Source organism: Cnephaeus nilssonii (genome assembly GCF_951640355.1).
Source record: "Cnephaeus nilssonii genome assembly, chromosome: 20".
NCBI lineage: Eukaryota > Metazoa > Chordata > Mammalia > Chiroptera > Vespertilionidae > Cnephaeus > Cnephaeus nilssonii.
The window spans coordinates 50,214,229-50,236,797 of NC_137091.1; the positions used below are offsets into that span (position 1 = coordinate 50,214,229).

At 55.1% G+C, this 22,569-nt stretch overlaps 1 protein-coding gene across 1 annotated transcript; it reads left to right on the forward strand.

Annotated features, from left to right (window-relative positions):
* Window positions 1-203: 203 nt before the first annotated feature.
* NLRP5 (NLR family pyrin domain containing 5) lies at window positions 204-15,755 on the forward strand (the record flags this gene model as incomplete). The annotated part of the gene is made up of 8 exons (XM_079799841.1): window positions 204-492; window positions 3,736-5,335; window positions 7,574-7,744; window positions 8,514-8,681; window positions 9,726-9,896; window positions 11,711-11,881; window positions 14,054-14,305; window positions 15,065-15,755. 8 exons carry the CDS (start codon window positions 204-206, stop codon window positions 15,237-15,239), a joined length of 2,997 nt encoding a protein of 998 aa, XP_079655967.1. The 3' UTR covers window positions 15,240-15,755.
* Window positions 15,756-22,569: the final 6,814 nt, after the last annotated feature.

The following is a 22,569-nucleotide window of genomic DNA, read 5'->3' on the forward strand; positions in this document are numbered from 1 at the left end:
AGAAGCAGGAGGCATGGAACAGACGGACAGATCTCGGAGGGAGGGGGGCGGGAGGATGGCAGTGAATGTGATCCTGTGATGCACGACTCTCCTTTGAATCTTGTCACTCTCCCCTCCCCACCCCCACCAGGTCCCATCTGCTCCCTGCAACCCAGGAATCGACTTCTCCATCCACACAGGGGGGCCCTCGGCCTGGCGTGGCGATGGGGGAAGCCAACGTGTCCCCCTTTTCCGACTGTGGACTGCGCTGGTGTCTAGAGCAGCTGGACAAGGAAGAGTTCCAGACGTTCAAGGAGCTGCTCATGGAAAGCACGTCGGGGCTGGTGCCCGGCTCCTTCCCGTGGGTGGAGGTGCCCGGGGCGGACGCGCAGCACCTGGCCTTCCTCCTGCATGAGCACTGCCAGGCGCTGGTGGTCTGGAGCATGGCCATGGACATCTTTCTGGAGATGAACCTGCCCGTGCTCTCTCAGAAGGCGAAGGAGGAGATGGAAAGTGAGTAAGGCCGCCTGGCCGGCCAGCGTGGCTCAGTGGTGGAGTGTCGACCTAGGAACCAGGAGGTCACGGTTCGATTCCCAGTCAGGGCACATGCCCGGGTTGTGGGCTCCATCCCCAGTAGGGGGCGTGCAGAAGGCAGCTGATCCATGATTCTTTCTTTTTTAATACATTTTTATTGATTTCAGAGAGGAAGGGAGAGGAAGAGAGAGAGAAACATCAATGATGAGAGAGAATCGTGGATTGGCTGCCTCCTGCACACCCCCCACTGGGGATTGAGCCCGCAACCTGGGCATGTGTCCTTGACCGGAATCGAACCCAGAACCCTTGAGTCCACAGGCCAATGCTCTATCCACTGAGCCAAACCGGCCAGGGCCCGTGATTCTCTCTTATCATTGATGTTCCCCCCTCTCTCTTTTCCTCTCCCTCCCTCCCTTCTGTTCTCTCTAAAAAATCAATGGAAAAAAATCCTTGGGTGAGAATTAACAACAACAAAAGACTGAGGCCTCGGGATAGTTTCCCTTCTTGCACATTTTAAAAAGAAAATCTTTATTATTGAAAGTATTACATGGGTGGAGGGGGTGGGGATGGGGGTTGCGGGGGTGAGGGGGGTGCTGGAGGCAGCCAATCCATGATTCTCGTCATTGATGTTTCTCCCTCTCCCTCTCCCTCCTTCTCTCTCTGAAATCGAGCACCCGTCACATAAATCTGTTATTTCCCTAATGGTGGCACTTAGGATCCGACACCACTGTCCCCATTACAGGCTGGTCATGGGGTCAACTGGCTCGTCTTGGTTGCCCTCAGTCATTTGGGCAGAGAGTGAACTTAAAAAATTTTTCTTAATGAGAGCTGGGGGCGGTGGGGAGAGGGAGATTTGTCCCTCTTATTGATGCACTCATTGCTGGATTCTTGTATGTGCCCTGCCTGGGGATCAAGCCCACAAATAATGGGCATATCGGGATGATACTTGAACCAACTGAGCCACCGGCCAGGGCCGTTGCTGTGACGTTGTGGCCACTGTCCTGTCATCTGCTCTGCATTGCAGAATGTTCACTGGCTGAAATACTACAAGATTTTACACCCCCGAAGACTGACAGAGGAACAAGCAGGGGCCAGCCTTCAGGTCAGTGTGGGGGACTGGGTCAAGGGTTTCCTATCTTGGTCCGTGGTCCTGCCATTCACTGTGCTACTCACACCAGAAGCCTGGTCATTATTTTTAGTATTAGAGGCCCGGTGCAAGAAATTCGTGCACGGGTGGGGTCCCTCCGCCTGGCGAGCAATCAGGGCTGATCAGGGCCATCTCACCCAGGCTGGTGGCCAGGGAGGAACCACAAGAGGGCTCTAAGGCATGTCTGGCCCCATCTTGCCCAGTCCTGATTGGCCAGACCCCAGCAGCAAGCTAACCTACCAGTTGGAGCATCTGCCCCCTGGTGGTTAGTGCATGTCATAGCGACTGGTGAGTTGACCAGTCGGCCAGACACTTCCAACATATTAAGTTTTGATAGATAGATAGATAGATAGATAGATAGATAGATAGATGTTTATTTCTGATTGACTCTTTATTTTCTCTACCTTGTACATACTTCATCAGGAAATCATGAGACCTACCTCTGAAGTAGGACTTGTTTCTCTTGTGTGTGTGTGGTGTTTTTTTTAATTCTATTGATTTCAGAGAGGAAGGGAGAGGGAGAGAGAGATAGAAGCATCAATGATGAGAGAGAATCTTTGAGAGAAACTGGCTGCCTCCTGCACGCCCCCTACTAGGGATCAAGCCCACAACCCAGGCATGTGCCCTTGACCAGGAATTGAACCATGACCTTCTGGTTCATAGGTCGATGTTCAACTGCTGAGCCACGCTGGCTGGGCAGGACTCATATTTCTACACATTTCTTACCATAGCCTGTATATCAGAATCATCTCACTTGAATCTCTAATCTGTTTCTACTCTGGTTACACGGAATCCATTTTCCCCACGGTGATAAGCAAGGTGATCTTTTAAAAATTTCCATCTGGACAGATTCATAGATAAAGAGCAGGCAGACAGCTCTGGTGGGGGTGGTATTGGAGGCGTGGAGGGATTGAGCAAAAGAAGGAAGAAAGGGGAAAGAACCCATGCCCTGGCCAGTATTTCTCAGTGGTTAGAGCCTCGGCCCTGGCCCCAAAGGGTCTTGGGTTTGCTTCCCAGTCGAGGGCTCATTCCTCGGTTGCAGGTTTGATCCCTGGCCCCAGTTGGGGCTCATGCAACCAATCGATGTGTCTCTCTCACATTGATATCCCTCACTGGGTTTGACCTCTCATTTTATCAACTCACCCAAAGGTCTCCAAAGAATAAAAAGCAGAAATAAGACCAGAACCCATACCCTCTGAGCTCATTTTCGATCCACTGTGCCTCTCCAGCTGAGGCGTGGTTCCGGACAGGTCAGAAGGTGAAATTGGGCATTGCAGACCCTATCTTGGGGATACTGTGGGTCTGACCTGGTTAATTCACCTCTGAGTGTGTGGGATTTCATTTTTCTTCCCTCTCTTTTCTGCAGAAATGTCACAAGTTATAAAGCAAGATGATACCACAGCAGCAAAGACAAAAGACCAAGGTAAAGAACTCTGGCTTATTCATATTTTCTCTCCCTCTCTCCCTCTCCCCCTTCCTTTTTCTCTCAAAATCAATAAAAAACATATCTGCCCTAACCGGTTTGGTTCAGTGGATAGAGCATCGGCCTGTGGACTGAAGGGTCCCAGGTTTGATTCCAGTCAAGGGCATGTACCTTGGTTGAGGGCACATCCCCAGTAGGGGGTGTGCAGGAGGCAGCTGATCGATGTTTCTCTCATTAATGTTTCTAACTCTATCCCTCTACCTTCCTCTCTGTAAAAAAATAAATTAATTAAATAAATAAAATTTTTAATAAATAAAAAACATATTTTTGCACCTGACCAGCATGGCTCAGTGGTTGAACATCAACCTATGAACCAGGAGGTAAGGATTCAATTCCCGGTCAGGGCACATGCCTGGGTTGCAGGCTCAATCCCCAGTAGGCGGCGTGCAGGAGGCAGCCAATGATTCTCTCTCATCATTGATGTTTCTAGCTCTGTTTCCCTTCCTCTCTAAAATAAATATATATTTTTGTATGTGCAAGTGAGGAATAATAATCACAATAATACATTGCTGAGAAGGAACAAAGTCTCCTGTGTGTAGAGTGTCTTTCAACTTTGTCTCCTTTTTCTCTTCTGCCCTCTGGTCCGTCGTAGGCCAGGGAGATAACGAAGGGGACTACAAACGTCATGTGATGACAAGGTTCTCCACGGTGTCAGACGTACACCACAGTTTCCAAACCTTTGCCGCTGATTGTCCACAAATGCAAATGTTGTCTAGTGCTTTTGCTCCAGACCAGCAGGGCTTCCGGCCACTCACCGTGGTCCTTCACGGAAGACCCGGGGTCGGGAAGTCAGCTCTGGCCAGAAGAATCCTGCTGCACTGGGCCCGCGGGGAGCTCTACCCGGGCGTGTTTTCCTACGTCTTCTTCCTCAATGCCCGGGACATACCATGGAGGAGGAGAAGCAGTTTCACGGAGTTAATTTCCAGGGAGTGGCCAGACTCTGAGGTCCCCGTGGTAAACATCATGTCCCAACCGGAAAGGCTCTTGTTTGTGGTCGATGGTTTTGATGACCTGGACGTTGCCTCCGAAGACGCTGACCTCAACGTCTGTGACAACTGGACAGAGAAGCGGCCCGTGTCCGACCTGATGTGCAGTCTGCTGAAGAAGAACCTGCTGCCCGAGTGCTCCCTGATCGTCACCGTCAGAGACGAGGGCCTGGAGAAGCTCCGATGGATGCTCCTCTCTCCCCGGTACCTCTTCATCGAAGGAATCACGATGGAGAAGAGGATCCAGGTGTTCCTCAAGCAAGTCAAGAACGAGGACCAACAAACGCAAGTCTTGCACGAGGTGCTGGACAACCACGTGCTGATTGACAGGTGCCAGGTGTCCGTCACGTGGTGGCTGCTCTGCTGGGCTCTTGAGCTGCAGACGGTTTCGGGGAAGGGCCTGCCCCCTACCTGCCAGATTCTCACGGGCTTGTACGTCACCATCGTGGTCCATCAGCTCACCCCTCAAGACGGCCCGGGGCACTGCCTCAGTGCGGACGAACGCGTGGTCCTGAAGGGCCTGTGCCGGATGGCCGTGCAGGGCGTGTGGGCCAGGAAGTTCGTGTTCCACAGTGATGACCTGGGCGTTCACGGGCTGACGGAGCCGGAGCTCTCCGTCCTGTTTCACAAGCACATCCTCCTGCGGGACAGCCAGGGCGAGAGGTGCTTCACGTTCCTGCACCCGAGCCTGCAGGAGTTCTACGCGGCCCTGTACTACGTCCTGGAAGGCCTGGACGCCGCGTGGGAGCCCCACGCCCTGCGCATCGAGAATTCCAAGAGTCTGAAGGAGCTCAGGCAGATCAGCTTCAACGCCCACGTGCTGCAGATGAAACGCTTCCTGTTCGGCTTCATGAACAAGGAGGTGGTGCGGGCCCTGGAGGACCTGCTGGGGTGTGCCGTGGCCCCGGGGCTGAGGCGGGTGCTGCTCCAGTGGGTCTCCCTGTTGGGTCAGCAGGCTGCCACCACCTCCCCGCTGGACCTCCTGGACGCCTTCTACTGTCTCTTTGAGACCCAAGACGAAGAGTTTGTCCAGTTGGCATTGAGCGGCTTCCGGGAAGTGAGGCTAATGGTGAACCGGCCCATGGACCTGAACGTGTCCTCCTTCTGCCTCCAGCACTGCGGGCGCCTGCGGGAGATTCAGATGGACATCGAGGAGATCTTCCCGGAAGACGAGTCCACCGAGGCGTGGCCTGTCGTTCCGCAAGGGTGAGTGGCCCCCTCTGCGATTTTCATTCTTTCCATCTCCACGTGGAGGTATTGGTGTTTTGAGATGATAAGCGCCACAATCACGCTAATTAGCACAGCCATCCCTCACATGGCTACCGTGGCGGGGGAAGACACGTAAGACCTACCATCCTGCTCTGACCGGTGTGGCTCAGTGAATAGAGCGTCGGCCTGCAGACTGAAGGGTCCCGGGTTCGATTCCGGTCAAGGGCATGTACCTTGGTTGCGGGCACATCCCCAGTAGGGGGTGTGCAGGAGGCAGCTGATCGATGTTTCTCTCTCATCGATGTTTCTAACTCTCTCTCTCTCCCTTCCTCTCTGTAAAAAAATCAATAAAATATATTTTTTTAAGAAAGGCCTACCATCCTAGCCAATTCCCAGTGGGAAACACCATGGCTATACGTTACTTGTAACTGAGACTTTGCGCCTTTTGGCCAATGTGCCCCTATCTCCCCCCCACCCCCACCCTCCACCACTGGCAACCACCACGGACGCTCGCTCTGCCTGTGTGAGTCCCACTGTTTTTTGTTGTTGTTTTTTTAAACTAGAGGCCCAGGGCATGAAATTTGTGCACGGGTAGCGTCCCAAGTGGCTGCCAGCTGCCGGTGGGGGTCTTCCTTCGTTCCCCAATGCCCCCTGGTGGTCAGTGCACGTCATACCAAGTGATTGAACTCCCGGTCGAACTCCCAAGGCGACACTTTCATATTAGGCTTTTATATAGAGATAGGTAGACGTAGACGTAGACGTAGACATAGACATAGATATATTTTTATTGATTTCAGAGAGGAAGAAAGAGGGAGAGAGAATCATGGATCGGCTTCCCCCTGCGAGTCTCCCACTGGGGATGGAGCCCACAACCCAGGCATGTGCCCTTGACTGGAATCGAACCTGGGACCTTTCAGTCCGCAGGCCGGCACTCTATCCACTGAGCCAAACCAGCCAGGGCTGAGTCCCACTGTTTCAGCTTCTGCATGCGAGGTCACGCGTGTCTTTCCGTGTCTGGCTTGTCTCGCTCAGCATCATGTCCTCTGGGTTCGCCCGTGTTCTTGCCAATGGCCGCACCTCCTTTTACAAGGCTGGGTAACATTCTACGGGGGGTGAGGGACATGTTCTTCATCCATTCATCCACCCACAGACATCTGGGTTGTTCCTATAGGGTGCCCCCCCCCAAATGTAGACACACACACTAAATACTTACAAAAGCAGTCTTTGTTAAAAGACATTTCATTTTCAAAATTGAGCTCTCAGCTGTGAGAGTAGGTATTCATTTGGAGGGGACACCCTGTATGTCTTGGCTGTTGTGGATAATAGAGTGCAAATATCTCTTAGGATCCTGACTGTCAATTCTTTTATTTTGTTTTGTAAAATATGTTTTTATGGATTTCAGAGAGAGGGAGAGAGAGAGGCAATCAATGATGAGAGAGAATCATTGATCAGCTGCCTCCTGCACACCCCACACTGGGGATGGAGCCTGAAGCTCGGGCATGTGCCCTGACCCGGAATGGAATCGTGACCTCCTGGCTCATGGGTCGATGCTCAACCCCTGAGCCACGCCGGCCGGGCCTGACTGTCGATTCTTTTGCGTCCGTGGGATTATTGGGTCTGACGGTAGTTTCCGTTTTGGTTTTTTGAGGGGCCTCCCTGCTGTTTGGCATAGAGGCTGCACCATTTCACATGCAGAGGGGCGCTGGCATCAAAGCACAACCTGACTCCAAACCATCCTGCTACACCCCTGGGTACCCAGCACTCGGGAAGCAGGGTGGACAGGAGCGTGCCCATGGAAGGCTTAGGCGTCACTAATGGGTCCTCTGAGCCTCTACACCCATCCCCGTCTCATCCTGGAGACTGGTCTCTCTTCTCTGACATGGATGTGGCCGTTGCTCATGTTAAAATCTATCCCGTGGGCTCTGGCCAGTTTGGCTCAGTGGATAGAGCATCAGCCTGCGGACTGAAGGGTCCCAGGTTCCATTCTGGTCAAGGATGCCCAGGTTTCGGGCTCAATCCCCAGTGGGGAGCATGCAGGAGGCAGCTGATCAATGATGATTCTCCCTCACCATTAATGATTCTCTCTCCCTCTCCCTTCCTCTCTGAAGTCAATGAAAAAAAAAGTATATATATATATATATATATATATATATATATATATATATATATATGTATGTATATGGTTTTTTAAATCCATCCAGTGGAAGCCAACGTTTCCTCCCTTCTCCCATGTAGGCTGCAGACCAAGTCCCTGGTCACCGAGTGGTGGGAGAACCTCTGCTCGGTGCTCAGCTCCCACCCCAGCCTGCAACAGCTGGACCTCGCCGGCAGCATCCTGAGCGAGTGGGCCATGAGGACCCTGTGCGTCAAGCTGAGGCAGCCGGCCTGCAAAATCCAGAAGCTGATGTAAGGCTGCCCGGCCCCTGCTCCGTGTCCCTCCATGTCACAGCGCTAAGGCCAATGTATAGGATGTATTCGGAGGGGACAAGAGCCGTGGGAGGTATAGGAACCGAGCTCCCAAAAGGAATGGGATGGGAAGGGACTCAAGACTTTGTGAAGGGATTACTGAGGTGGGTTCATGTATTCGGGTTTTGAAGGATGAATAGGAGTTGGTTAGTAAGGGGGAAAGAGAAGGGAGTTCTTTTCAGGTGAGTGGTCCAGCATGAGGCAATGCATGTAAAGCTCAAAATGCATGATTTACTGCAGCATTTCAATCAGTTCTTAGTGCTTTTAAGGTCATGAGGTCATATCATCAATATATATAAAAGGCTAAGGGACCGACCATATGGCCGACCAGCTAACCGGTACATATGTGCACTGGAAATTTAAAAACAAACGTTGATTCGCACATGCGTGATACACATTAAAATACTTTGTGTTTTAATTTTTATGATACTATATTACATACTAGAGGCCCGGTGCATGGGATTCGTGCCCTGGTGGGGGGGCATGGCCTGTGGGGATCGGCCAGCTGTGGGAGCGCTGCTCATCCTGGTCATCGATGTTTCTAACTCTCTATCCCTCTCCCTTCCTCTCTGTAAAAATCAATAAAATATATTTCTTAAAAATCAGTTGGAAATATATCCTCAGGTGAGGGTGAACCACAACGAAAGGAATAATTAGGCTGCACCCGACCGTCTAACTCTCGCTCCCTCCCTCGCGCTCTCTCCTGCAGATTTAAAGGGGCACAGCTTACCCTGGGTCTGCACCATCTCTGGAAGACGCTGGTCGTCAGCCATCACCTTAAACACCTGAGCTTGGCCAACGTGCACCTGCAGGAGGAAGACGTCGGGGTGGTGCAGGAGGCCTTACGGCACCCCCACTGCTTGTTGGAGTCTTTGAGGTGAGTCCCGGGTCTGGTTCCCACTCTTCCTTCTTAATCCTCAACTCGGGGATGTTTAGAGAGAGGAGGGGGGAGATCGAGAGAGAGAGACATCGATGTGAGAGAGAGAGAGACATCCGCCGGCTGCCTCCCACCCGCCCTGCCCAGGAATCGAACTCACAAGCCAGGTGTGTGCCCTGACCAGGAATCGAACCCACAACCCCAACCAACTGGAGCCACCCGGCCAGGGTGGTTTTCTCTTTTTTTTTGTTTTTAATCCTCACCCGAGGCTATTTTTCCATTGATTTTTACAGAGAGTGGAAGAGAGAGGGAAGGACCGAGAGAAACATCGATGTGGGAGAAACACATCGATTGGTTGCCTCCTGCATGTACTCTGACCAGGGCCCGGGCCAGGGAGGAGCCTGCAACCGAGGTACATGCCCTTGACCGGAATCGAACCTGGGACCCTTCAGTCCCCAGGCCGAGGCTCTATCCACTGAGCCACACCGGCCAGGGCAGGGTGGTCATTTTTATGTTGCGTATATTTTGCCACAATACAAAAGTCACTTGTGATGTTCCATCAAGTTTGGGGTGGGAGGTGCGTGTGATCTCCCGCAGCATGGCCGGCGTGGCTCAGTGGGTGAGCATCAACCTATGAACCAGGAGGTCACGGTTCCATTCCTGGTCAGGGCACATGCCCAGGTTGTGGGCTCCATCACCCGTGGGGAGTGGGGAGGAGGGGGGTGGGGCGTGCAGGAGGCAGCCGATCCATGATTCTCTCTCATCATGGATGTTTCTCTCTCTCTCTCCCTTCCTCTCTGAAATCAAGAAAAAAATATATATTTTTAAAAAATTAAAAATAATCGCAGTGGTTAGAGTGTGGGCCCCACACACCCAAGGCTCTCCGGTTCGATTCCTGGCCAAGGGCGTGCACCTGGGTTGCAGGTCCGGTCCCGGCCAGACGCGGAGGCCCCAGCAGACAGTGTCCAGGGAGCAGCGGAGGGGCCCCCCAGGGGCTGGGGGGCGGCCGAGGGGGCGTCTCACGAACCTCCTCTCCGTCCACAGGTTGGATCACTGCGGGTTAAGAGACTCCTGCTGCCCGCTCATCGCCCAGATCCTGCTGGCCTCCCGCCACCTGCGGTCCCTGAGCCTCGCGGGGAACAAGGTCAAGGACCAGGGCGTGGCGTCCCTCTGCGAGGCCCTGAAGGTGCCCCAGTGCGCCCTGCGCAGGCTGATGTGAGCGCCTCCTCTCACACGGGGTCTTTGTCTTGTCTCCACCGAGGTCCTCCCAGGAATGGGGGGCCCGGGTGGGGGTGGGGGGAGGCGGGGATTGGCTGATGGCATCCGCCAAGGGTGAGAGCAGGCGCTGTGACCTCGTGGGAGGGCCCCAAGGTTGAGGCTGGAGAAAGACCCAGGAAATAACGCCTGTGTCTTGGCTGCAAAACTCTGACCTGATGGGAAAGACTGAGCCCTGACAGTGTGGCTCAGTGGGTAGAGCGTCGGCCTGCGGACTGAAGGGTCCCGGGTTCGATTCCGGTCAAGGGCATGTACCTTGGTTGTGGGCACATCCCCAGTAGGAGGTGTGCAGGAGGCAGCTGATTGATGTTTCTAACTCTCTACCCTCTCCCTCCCTCTCTGTAAGAAATCAAATATATTAAAAAAAAAAAAAAAAAAGACTGAGCAGAGCCCTGGCTGGTGTGGCTCAGTGGATAGAGCATCAACCTGCCGACTGAAGGGTCCCCGGTTCGATCCCAGTCAAGGGCACAGGCCCGGGTGGTGGGCACGGGCCCTGGTCCGGGGGCGTGCAGGAGGCAGCCAGTCGATGTGTGTCTCTCATATCAATGTTTTTCTCTGTCTCTCCTCCCCGCCACTCTCTCTAAAAAGATCAATGGAAAAACACCCTCCGGTGAGGACCGACCAACAAAGTGTGTGGTGTTACCATTCAATGGCACGGGTTCAGATTCTGTTTCCAATTGGTTTGCTTCTCACCCAGGTCAAACCACTCATCGTGAAATGTCAACTTAAGGGCCATTAAAATTTATCTATCTGCCTTTTTTTAATATAATTTTGTTGATTTCAGAGAGGAAGGGGGGGTGGTAGAGAGAGACAGAGAAACATCAATGATGAAAGAGAATCATGGATCGGCTGCCTCCTGCAGACCCCCTACTGGGGATCCAGCCCTCAACCCGGCATGTGCCCTTAACCGGAATCAAACCCGGGACCTTTCTGTCCGCAGACCGACACTATCCACTGAGCCAAACCAGCTAGGGCTATCTTCATTTTTTAAATATATTTTTATTGATTTCGGACAGGAAGGGAGAGGGAGAGACAGAAACATCAATGATGAGAAAGAATCATGGATCGGCTGCCTCCTGCACGCCCCACACTGGGGATCCCGGCATGTTCCCTGAACCAGAATCAAACCCAGGACCCTTTAGTTCGAAGGCCGATGCTCTGTCCACTGAACCAAACCAGCTAGGGCTCTACCTGAATTATTAACAACAAACAATTCCAGCCCCGGCTGGTTTTGCTCAGTGGATGGAACATTGGCCTGCGGACTGAGGGGTCCCGGGTTCGATTCCAGTCAAGAGCACATGCCAGGGTTGAGGATCCCCAGCAGCGGGTGTGCAGGAGGGAGCCAATCAGCGATTCTCTCTCATCGATGTTTCTCTCTCTCTCCCTCTCCTTTCCTCTCTGAAATCGATAAAAAAACAACAAACAATTCCAACAAATTAAGACGAATCAACCCTGTCAAAAACTGGGCTTTTACAGAAATCTTCTTCTATAAAAGCCTAATATTCAAAGTGTCCCCTCGGGAGTTTGATTGCTCACTATGGTGTGCGCTGAACACCAGGGGGCAGTGCAGAATGAAGGAAGACCCTGATCAGCCCTGATCGCCGGCCAGGCCTTAGGGACCCTACCTGTGCACGGATTTCCTGCACCGGGCCTCTAGTGCTGATATAAAAGACAGCAGCCGGCCCTGTGTACTCGGCTCTCGGCCGTGTTTGTGGGGGTCCAGCACTTGCTCGGGGGGCCGTCTCTCCTCGCAGACTGGGGAACTGCGGCCTCACGGAGGACGCCTGCCAGCACCTGTCCGAGGTCCTCACCAGCAGCAAGAGCCTGACGCACCTGGACCTGTCGACCAACCCGCTGGGGAAGGGTGGCGTGACGCTGCTGTGTCGCGGCTTGAAGTCCTTCACCTGCGCTGTTCAGAGGCTGATGTGAGTCCCCCTCGCTCCCCGTGGGGGCCCCGTGGCTCCGTGGCCACGGGCGTGGGCCCGTCTCAGAGCGCACAGAGCCAGGAAAGGTCAGGGGGCTCGTGTGCCCAGGCCGTCCCGACGGGACACCTTCTAGCCTTCGCGCCTCCTTGGAAAATTCTGTTTCCATCTTTTCTCTTTTTCTATTTTATTTTTTAATTCTTTATTGTTTTAAGTATTACATATTGTGTTTTTTTATTGTTTAAAATATTACATAGGTCTCCTTTTTTTCTGATTGACACACACCCCCAGCTACTCCTGCCCCCCCCCCCGACAAGTCCCCATGGCCCCATTGTCCGTGTCCATTGGTTATGCTCATATGCATGCACACAAGTCCTTTGGTTGATCTCTTACCCCCCACTCCCACCCTCCTCTTCCCTCTGATGATTGATGGACTGGATTTATTTACTGCCCTGGCTGGTTTGGCTCAGTGGATAGAGCGCCGGCCTGCGGACCGAAGGGTCCGGGGTTCGAGTCTGGTCAAGGGCAGCCTGCAAACGCAGGGGAAGGCAGGAAAGAGCTCTCCCCTTCCTTGGGTCTCCAGGGGGAGCAGGGCCAGGCCGACAGCGAGATGCTGACCTCCAGGGCTGCAGGACGTGTGGTTGGTTAGAGCAGCAACCGGCAGCTAACACATTGAGTCTCAGGAGAAAATTGAAAGAGAGGGTCATTGCCCTGGCCGGTTTGCTTAGTGGTTAGAGTGTCAGCTCGTGTACAAAGGTCTCGGGTTCTATTCCTGGTCAAGGGCACGTACCTGGGGTGTAAGTTCGATCCCTGGCCCTGGTCTGGGTGCACGCAGGAGGTAACCAATCGATGTGTCTCTCTCACATGGGTGTTTCTCTCTTTCTCTATATATATATACTAGAGGCCCAGTGCATGAAATTCATGCATGGTGGGGGAGCGGGGGGTCCCTCAGCCCAGCCTGCACTCTCTCCAATCTGGGACCCCTCAGACATTCCTCTCACAATCCTGGACTGCTGGCTCCTAACCGCTTGCCTGCCTGCCTGCCTGCCTGATCTCCCCTAACCCCTCTGCCTGCCTGCCTGATCTCCCCTAACCACGTCTGCCTGCCTGCCTGATTGCCCCTAACAACCTCTGCCTGCCTGCCTGATTGCCCCTAACTGCTTCCCTGCCTGCCTGATTGCCCCTAATCACCTCTGCCTCGGCCCCTGCACCCGGGACCCAGGCTTCCCTCCCTCTGGTCCGCTGCAGGTACCTGGGACCTGGGTTGGCCATAGGTGCCTGGGACCGCGGGTGGCTTCACCCGCGCCAGGCTTTGTCAGGAAGGACGTCCAGAAGGTCATCCAGAAGACATCTGGTCTAATTAGCATATTACCCTTTTATTAGTATAGATCTCCCCCTCCCCCTCTCTCCCTCTCCCCCCCTTCCTCCCTCCCACTCTCTCTCAGAATCAGTGGAGCCTGGCTGGTGTGGCTCGGTGGTTGATCATGGTTTGATTCCCTGTCGGGGCACAGGCCAAGGTTGTGGTCTCGATCCTAGTGGGGGGCGTGCAAGAGGCAGCCAAACGACGATTCTCCCTCATCGTTGATGCTTCTATCTCTCTCTCTCCCTTCCTCTCTAAAATCAATAGAGCGTTGATCTAGATGTTTCTCTCTCATAAAAAATATATTTTTTTTTGCCCTGGCTGGTTTGACTTCAGTGGATAGAGCGTCGGCCTGCTGACTGAAGGGTCCCGGGTTTGATTCTGGCCAAGGGCACCTACCTCGGTGGCAGGCTTCTCTCTGTCTCTCCCTCTCCCTTCCACTCTCTGAAAATCAATGGGAAAAATATCCTTGAGTGAGGATTAACACGTTAATTAACAAACAAAAAGAGAGTCATAGCATACAGCAGGTGCATTAGGCATCGTGCCAAGAACTTCAAGGTCGTCCGACATTTACACCTAACGACCTTCTTAGGTTTTGGGTTTTTTTTAATTTAAATTCTTTATTGTTGAAAGTATTGCACATGCCTCCTTTTCCCCCATTGACCTCTCCCCGGCCGCACCCGCCCCCCGCCCTCCAGCACAGGCCTCGCCCCCTCCTGCCTGTGTCCGTGGGTTAGGGTACCTGCAGGCCGTGGGCTGATCTCCTACCGGGCCCCCCAACAACCTTCCTAGGTACTAGCATAATCCCCTCCCAGGACAGGCGGCCGACCCGAGGGGTCGCGGGGTCGCGGGGTCGGGCGTGTGACCTTCCCCTGTCGCTTGCGCGTGCCCTGCAGGCTCCGGTGCTGCCAGCTGGACGTCATTGGCTGTGGCTTTCTCTCGCTCGGACTCGTGGGCAACCGCCACCTGACGCACCTGAGCCTCAGCATGAACCCCTTGGGGGACGACGGCGTGGACCTGCTGTGCGAGGTCCTGCTGGAGCCCGCCTGCCACCTCCAGGACCTGGAGTGAGTGTGGGGGGGCCGGGGGGTCACCTCTACCAGCATGGGGGCTGGGTCCTGGAAGGTCGGGAACCGGGGGACGAGCCCAAGGTCGGCGTCGGGGTGCACAGAGCCGCGTGCTCCCCGCGGACACTGCGGGGAAGTGGGAAGGCTGGGGCGCAGGGGGCCCCTGAGCGGGAGCCCACGCAGGCCCCGCGGATCCTAGGCCTCCCGCCCCAACTCAATCTTCACCTCTTTGTTCTTTTATTTTTTCACTTTTCATTGATGAGAGACAGAGACACACTGGTTTGTTGTTCCTCTTATTGATCACTCATTGGTTGGTTCCTCTATGTGCCCTGACCGGGGATCGAACCCACGACCGTGGTGTATCAGGACGATGCTCTCACGCACTGAGCAGCCCAGGAACCCAGGAACCAAGGCTCTGCCCACGGAGAACATGGCGGGGGGGGGTGGGGGGGGTGGGGGGGGTGGGGGTGGGGGCGGGGGCAGGGGGGATTGCATTGAAATGCTCAGGACGCCAGCATCCAAGACTTGCTCGTGCTCAGCCTGGCGGGCGTGGCTCAGGGGTGGAGCGTGGACCTATGAGCCAGGAGGTCACAGTTGGATTCCCAGCGGACACAGGCCCGAATTTAGGGCTCCATCCCCAGTGAGGGGCATGCAGGAGGCAGCTGATCCATGATTCTCTCTCATCATTGATCTCTCTCTCTCTCTCTCTCTCTCTCTCTCTCTCTCTCTCTCTCTCTCTCTTTCTTTCTCTCTCTCCAGGCTGGTGAGGTGTGGCCTCTCTGATGCCTGCTGCAGGAAGCTGTCCCTGGTGATCGTGACCAACACGCACCTGCAGAGCCTGGATCTGGCGGCCAACGCCCTGGGGGACAGCGGGGTGGCGGCCCTGTGCAGCGGCCTGCGGCTGAAGACGGCCCCACTGCAAAGACTCGGGTAGGCTCCGGGGTCAGGGCTCGGGCCCCGGGGTCAGGGCTCGGGCCCCGGGGTCAGGGCTCGGGCCCCGGGGTCAGGGCTCAGGGCCGGGGGTCAGGGCTCAGGGCCGGGGTCAGGGCTCGGGCCCAGGCAGCGGCAGGGCCAAGCGCGGGGTTGCTGGAGCAGAGACCGCGTCCCGATGCCCTTCAGTCGGACAGAGCGCACCCTCAAGCCCAGGCGTCCTCCGTGGATGCCCAGGGCCCAGGGTGAGGTGGCTACGTCTTGGCGTGGCAGCGTGCACCAACCAGCGAGAAAGGGGGGCGAAAAGGGCAGGGATGACCTGGGGGTTCCCCACCCTTAGCGGCAGTGGCAGAATCACCTCCGAGGCACGGACCTCAGTTGCAAACTCCTCCCCAGCCCGGGCCCTGGTCCGGGCTCGTGCAGGAGGCAGCCCATCGATGTGTTTCTCTCACGTCCATGTTACTCTCTGTCTTTCCACACTGTCTTCCACTCTCTAAAATCAATGGAGCCCTGTGCGGTGTGGCTCAGTGGATAGAGCGTCGGCCTGCGGACCGAAGGGTCCCAGGTTCGATTCCGGTCAAGGGCATGTACCTTGGTTGCGGGCACATCCCCAGTGGGGGGTGTGCAGGAGGCAGCTGGTCGATGTTTCTCTCTCATCGATGTTTCTAGCTCTCTATCCCTCTCCCTTCCTCTCTGTAAAAAATCAATAAAATACATTTTTTTAAAAATCAATGGAAAAATGTCCTCAGGAGAGGATTTTTTAAAGTAGTAATAATTTTAAAAGGGTTAAGATGTCCTCCTTTTTCATAGCTGCCTAGTATTCCATGGTAAACGCGTCTCTCTCTCTCTCTCTCTCTCTCTCTCTCTCTCTCTCTCTATATATATATATATATATATATATATATATATATATATATATATATTATTTCAGAGAGGAAGGGGGAGGGAGAGATAGAAACATCAATGATGAGAGGGAATCATGGATCAGCTGTCTCCTGCCCGACCCCTGCTGGGGATGGAGCCTGCAACCCTGGGCATGTGCTCTTGACTGGAATCGAACTGGGACCCTTTTTTTTTTTAACATATATTTTGATTTTTTTACAGAGAGGAAGGGAGAGGGATAGAGAGTTAGAAACATCGATGAGAGAGAAACATCGACCAGCTGCCTCCTGCACACCCCCTACTGGGGATGTGCCCGCAACCAAGGTACATGCCCTTGACCGGAATCGAACCTGGGACCCTTCGGTCCGCAGGCGGACGCTCTATCTACTGAGCCACACCGGCCGGGCTCCCCACTTTTTTATCCACTCCGGTGCTGACGGGCAGGATCTCCGCTGATGTAAACTGAGCTGCTTCTATGAACATCGGGGCGCGCATTCCCCCCGTAGGAATGAGTCCGCTGCTTTTTTTTTTTCTCTCTCTCTCACTGTCAAAGGGGCGGGAGGAAGAAGGCGGAGCGTTGATCTGGGGTCACCCCTCTGTCCGCCGCAGGTTGGAGGCGTGCGAGCTGACGTCGCGGTGCTGCGAGGCCCTGGCCTCCGCGCTGCTCTGCAACCGGTACCTGCGCAGCCTGAACCTGCTGCGCAACCACCTCTGCCCCGAGGGCGTCCGCGCGCTGTGCCGCGCCCTCGCGCGCCCCACGTCCAGGCTGCAGGTCCTGGGGTGAGTGCTGGCAGCGGGCCGCCGAGGCACAGACCTCCCCTCCCAGGCACGCGGGGGGCAGCGCGGGGGGCAGCCGGGAGGGGGGACGGTCCCGGCTAAGCAAGCAGAACGTTAACCAACCGGTCCCGCCCCGAGTCCCAGGCCCTGTGCTTGGGTGTGGCTCAGTGGATAGAGCATCAGCCTGAGGACTGAAGGGTCCCGGGCTCGATGCCTGTCAAGGGCACGTGCTTCAGGAGGCGGCCGATCCCATGATGCTCTCTCATCACTGATGTTTCTCTCTCCCTCTCCCTTCCTCTCTGAAATCAGCAAAAATATATTTTAAAAACAAAAAGAAATCAGTAAACATATCCTCTGGTGAGGATTTAAAAAAGGGGGGGTGGGGCGGGGGCCGCGGGGTTCAGCCCTAACCGGTTTGGCTCAGTGGACAGAGAGCTGGCCTGTGGACTGAAGGGTCCCGGGTTCGATTGCAGGCTCCTCCCAGGCCGGTGCCCTGGTAGGGCGCGCAGGAGGCAACCCATCCATGTGTTTCTCACATCATGTTTCTCTTTTCCTCTCTTCCACTCTCTCAAAATCAATGGAAAAAAATCCTTCAGTGAGAATTTAAAAAAAAAAGGGGGTGCGGGGGGGTCAGGTCCTTGCTAGGGGATGCGGGGATGCGGAGGGAGGCAGGCGAGCTGAAGCAAAGCCCTGCGCCACCTGCCCCGCCCCCTGAGCCCCCGCCCCGCCCCCTGTGCCCCTGCCCCGCCCCCTGAGCCCCCGCCCCGCCCCCTGAGCCCCTGCCCCGCCCCCTGTGCCCCTGCCCCGCCCCTGAGCCTCCGCCCCGCCCCTGAGCCCCTGCCCCGCCCCGCCCCCTGAGCCTCCGCCCCGCCCCCTGAGCCCCCGCCCCGCCCCCTGAGCCCCGCCCCGCCCCCTGAGCCCCGCCCCGCCCCCTGAGCTCCCGCCCCGCCCGCAGGCTGTGGAAATGGCAGTACCCTGATCCGGTCATCAAGCTACTGGAGGAGGCTGAGCTCCGCAGGCCGAACATGGTGATCGACAGCTGCTGGTACTCCTCGGGCGGAGAGGACGAAGGTGACCGGTACTGGTGGAGAAACTGAGGCCCAGACCCCCTCCCTTCCCCGCCGGGAACCTGGAAGCCGGCTGTGCCCAAGGATTCCTCCGCGGGGGGGCGCCCTGAGGTCCCACAGTCCCAGAGCCTCACTGCGGGGATCCTGGGCGCCTCGGAGGTAGGGCCCGAGGGGCTAGGCAGTGCCTCCTCCCTCCGAGCCTGCGGAGTGGGTCCAATAAACACTGAGCATTTGGCAAACGTGTCCAGTGTCCTTTATTTTTTTACTTTTTAAAAATATATATTTTTATTGATTTCAGGGAGGGAGGGAGAGGAAAAGATAGAAACATCAGTGATGAGAGAGAATCTTGACCAGCTGCCTCCTGCACGCCCCACACTGGGGATGGAGCCCACCACCCCCGGCATGTGCCCTTGACCGGAATCGAACCCTTCAGTCCCCAGGTCCACGCCTTATCCACTGAGCCACACTGGCCAGGGCTCAAGTGTCCTCCTTGCTCAGTGGGGACTTGATTCCAGAGCAGAGAGGGTGGGCCCCGGCGGGGTAACTCGGTTGGTTAGCGCATCCTCCCCGATTGACCAGGTTGCAGGTTTGATTCCCTGTCAGGGCACATATGCGAATCAACCAAGGCATCAAATACAGGGTGTCCCCACAAAATGTACACGCACTTTGAAGGGTTCTAAGGTCCGTGTTTATTCCTGTGCAGTTCATTTTCAACATTTAAATGAATCTACAAAAATGAATTTTTGGGGGGAGGGGTTCAATGCCTGTTTTCAAGCTGATGACTGTTCTGGACCAGGTATGGCTGATAAACATCAAGAATCATTTCTGCCCTAGCTGGTTTGGCTCAGTGGATAGAGCGTCGGCCTGCGGACTGAAGGGTCCCAGGTTCGATTCCGGTCAAAGGCATGTTCCTTGGTTACAGGCACATCCCCAGTGGGGATTGATTGATGTTTCTCTCTCATCGATGTTTCTAACACTCTATCCCTCTCCCTTCCTCTCTGTAAAAAATCAAGAAAATATTTTTTTTAAAAAAAAGACTCATTTCCGCCCTAGCTGATTTGGCTCAGTGGTTAGGGGGTTGGCCTGTGGACTGAAGGGTTCTGGATTTGATTCCGGTCAAGGGCACCTACCTCAGTTGCAGGCTCAATCCCCGGCCTGGGTCAGGGTGAGTGTGGAAGGCAACCAATCACTGCCTCTATCGATTTTTTTCTGGCCCCTTCCCTTCCACTCTCTAAAAATCAATGGAAAAGATATCCTTGGGTGAGGATTAACAGGGGGAAAAAATGATAACCACTTCATTCCGTATTTTTGTGCCCTCAATTCATCAACTGCTACTGGTTTTTGTACCGTAAAGTTCATCTTTTATGTATCCCCATTCAAAAAAAGTCTAGTGGCACTTTAGGATAAATTTTCTTTGTTCAAAGCTTAGTCTGGCTTCACACATTTTTTTTTATCAGTTAATCCTGAAAAGGTGTGAAAATTGAGTGAGTGACCAGCTGTTTGATAGGTCATAGATACATGCATAGATAATAGATACATAAATGCATAGACGTGTAGGTAGATAATAGGTACATATACATAGATACAAGGATAGACACACGGGGGCACGGACACATGTGGCAGAACAGCATTCAGAGCATGCTCCCGTTTGATTTTATTTAAAAATTTTTTTTTTATTGATTTCGGAGAGGAAGGGAGAGGGAGTAAGAAACATCAATGATGAGCGAGAATCACTGATAGGCTGGCTCCTGCACGCCCTCTACTGGGGATCTAGCCCGAAACCTGGGCATGTGCCCTTGACTGGAATCCAATCCGGGACGCTTCAGTCCGTAGGCCAACGCTCTATCCACTGAAACACACCAGCTAGGGCTTTTTAAAATATATATTTTTTTCTTATTGATTTCAGAGATGTTTGATTAATTTTAAAAGGCATTTGTAATTCACTGAGTATCCTCCAAGGATAATGTCTCGTCGGGTGAGGAATGAGGAATCTGGGTATAAGTCTCAGGAAGTAACCTTTTCCACCAAGTGTCTATTCTTTTTTTAAAAATATATATTTTTTTATTGATTTCAGAGAGGAAGGGAGAGGGAGAGAGAGAAACATCAATGATGAGAGAGAATCATTGATTGGCTGCCTCCTGCAGGTCCCCACACTGAGGATCGAGCCCGCAACCTGGGCATGTGCCCCGACCAGGAATGGAACCAGCGACATCTTGGTTCCTGGGTCGACACTCAACCACTGAGCTACACCCGGCTGGGCTATTCCTTCTTTAAAAAGTCTCCTTTGTGACCAAACGTATCTATTCCTGAGCCAGCGGCCCCATCTGTCATAATGCCGTGAGCCATCAGAATGGTCCCCGCTTTGCACGCTGGCGGCCACAGCTGTTCCTCGAGCAGATGGGCCAGGGTGGCTGTGGGCGTCTGGTTCAGACGTTTCCGTTCTGGTGCCCCGCACCTGGGGGAGACTCCCTCCCCTAAGCCTCTGTTTCCTCCTCTGTGAAATGGGGACCACTCCTGCCGCCTCCGGAGAAGCAGGAGGTGATGGAGGAAGCGGAAGCTGAGCTGTCACCCAGACCCCGCAGTGGGCTCTGTCCGTGGTGCTGAAGGGCTCGCCCTGGAGGCACGGGGCCGGTGGGGGTGGGGGCTCTTGGGCAGGCTTTGAGCGCTGGCAGGAGAGGAGGTGAGATGGAGGCCAGAAACACCCCCTCTCACCCACAGCCTCTTTGGGAGGTAAGTGGAAGAAAAATGATGAGTGGATTATCACACACACACACACACACACACACACACATGCATATAGCTGCCCAGCCAGCGTGGCTCAGTGGTTGAGCAGGAGGTCACGGTCCAATTCCCAGTCAGGGCACAGGCCCGGTTGCAGGCTCAATTCCCAGTGTGGGGCGTGCAGGAGGCAGCCGATCGAGGATTCTGTCCCATTGATACGTGTCTCTCCCACTCCCTTCCTCTCTGAAATCAATAAAAATACTTTGGTTAAAAGATGGGGATAGTTGTCCCTCAGCAGCCGCGGGGGTTGGTTTCCGGACAACCCGTGGATGCGGAGTCCCTTATGTAACAGGACGTGGTACATATGTGCATGTAACCTGTAGCTGCCTTCCTCAGTTGCAATGTATGGAGAGTGTTTATCCCAGAGGCCAGAACCAACTCTACCAACTGGAAGAGAAACCCAAAGTGGGTTGGGCCTGCAAGCCGCAAAGACCCTGCTTCGGGGTCCTGGTACCAAGAGCCACTGGCACCCCTGTCTCTGGGCTTGGGGTGTCTGACTCCGAAGGACGCGCACACCTCCAGCCAAGTGTCTCGTTCAATACGAATCCCCAGTGTCGCCAGGTTAACTGTCCCAAGAGAAGCCAGAGCCAGATTTTTGTTGTTGCTGTTAATGCTCCCCTGAGGATCTTTTCCCATTGATTTTTAGAGAGAGAGAAACATCGATGTGAGAGAGACACAGATTGGTTGCCTCTGGCACAGTGCCCCCACCTCCATATGTGCAATCAAGGTTAAGTTCCCTTGACCAGGAATCGACCCTGCGACCCTTGGATGGGTGAGCCAACGCTCTAACCACTGAGCTACCGGCCAGGGCCCGCCCCTCCCCGCTTTAAAGTGACCTGAGTTCTCAACATAAATGGAACCAATTCCAAGCAGGTGATGGCCCTCGAAAAACATGCCTTTCTGACCCCAAATCACGCCCAGGACGGCCTAAGGCGTCCTCGGAGAGCCGCTCCCCGCACAGAGCAGCCCGGACAGCCGCCCAGATCCTGGGGACGCGGGTTCCCGGAAACCGGGAGAGCATCAGAGGGCCCCACCCTGACGAGCCCCCCCTCCAGCTGCCCTCACCTGCAGGACTGACCGCTGCAGGGACTGGGGGGACCCGGTCCCCTCCCCCCTGGCTGGCCCCTGCGGGTGGACCCCGTGGCAGGCGGTAACCGCCCGCAGGTCCTGTTCCTGCTCCCAGGGTGGCCCGGACGCTGGGAAATGGCCGCCTTCCCGCCCCGTCGGGACGTGAGGCGGGAGAAGGGTGCGTGTCCCGGCCAGTCCCCCGGAAGCGGGCCGGGGAGGCAGCGGGGGCCGTGGTGCGGGCCTTCGCCCCGCGGAGAGGAAGCCACCTGCCCCGCTCCGGGGTGAGCGCGACCCCTCTGTGGATTTAGGGAGCAGCAGTGCCCTGGCCCGTTCGGCTCAGTGGACGGACCGCGGCCTGGGGATGCAGGGCCACGGGTTCGATTCCGGTCAAGGGCACGGACCTCGGCTCCTCCCCGGCCGCGGGGCCCTGACCGGCGCGAGCAGGAGGAACCCATCCACGTGTTTCTCTCACATCCGAGTTTCCCTTTTCCACTCTCCCCGGAGATCAATGGGAAATATCCTCCGGCGACGATAACAAAACCACAAAGCAGCAGTAAGCCCCCCTTCTCTCCCCCCCCCCCCCCCAGGGGCCGGGCCTGGGCCCTCGGAGGTGCCCTGCCGGGCCACTCTCTAGGGAACCAGCGCAGCCCGCACTGGTGGTCCGCACGGCCTCCCGGCAGCTCCCAGCAGCTGCCCGGCCTCCGCCTCCGCCCTGTTCGGCGTAGCCTCCCCCGCCCCCCTCAAGAACCACGCACAGCA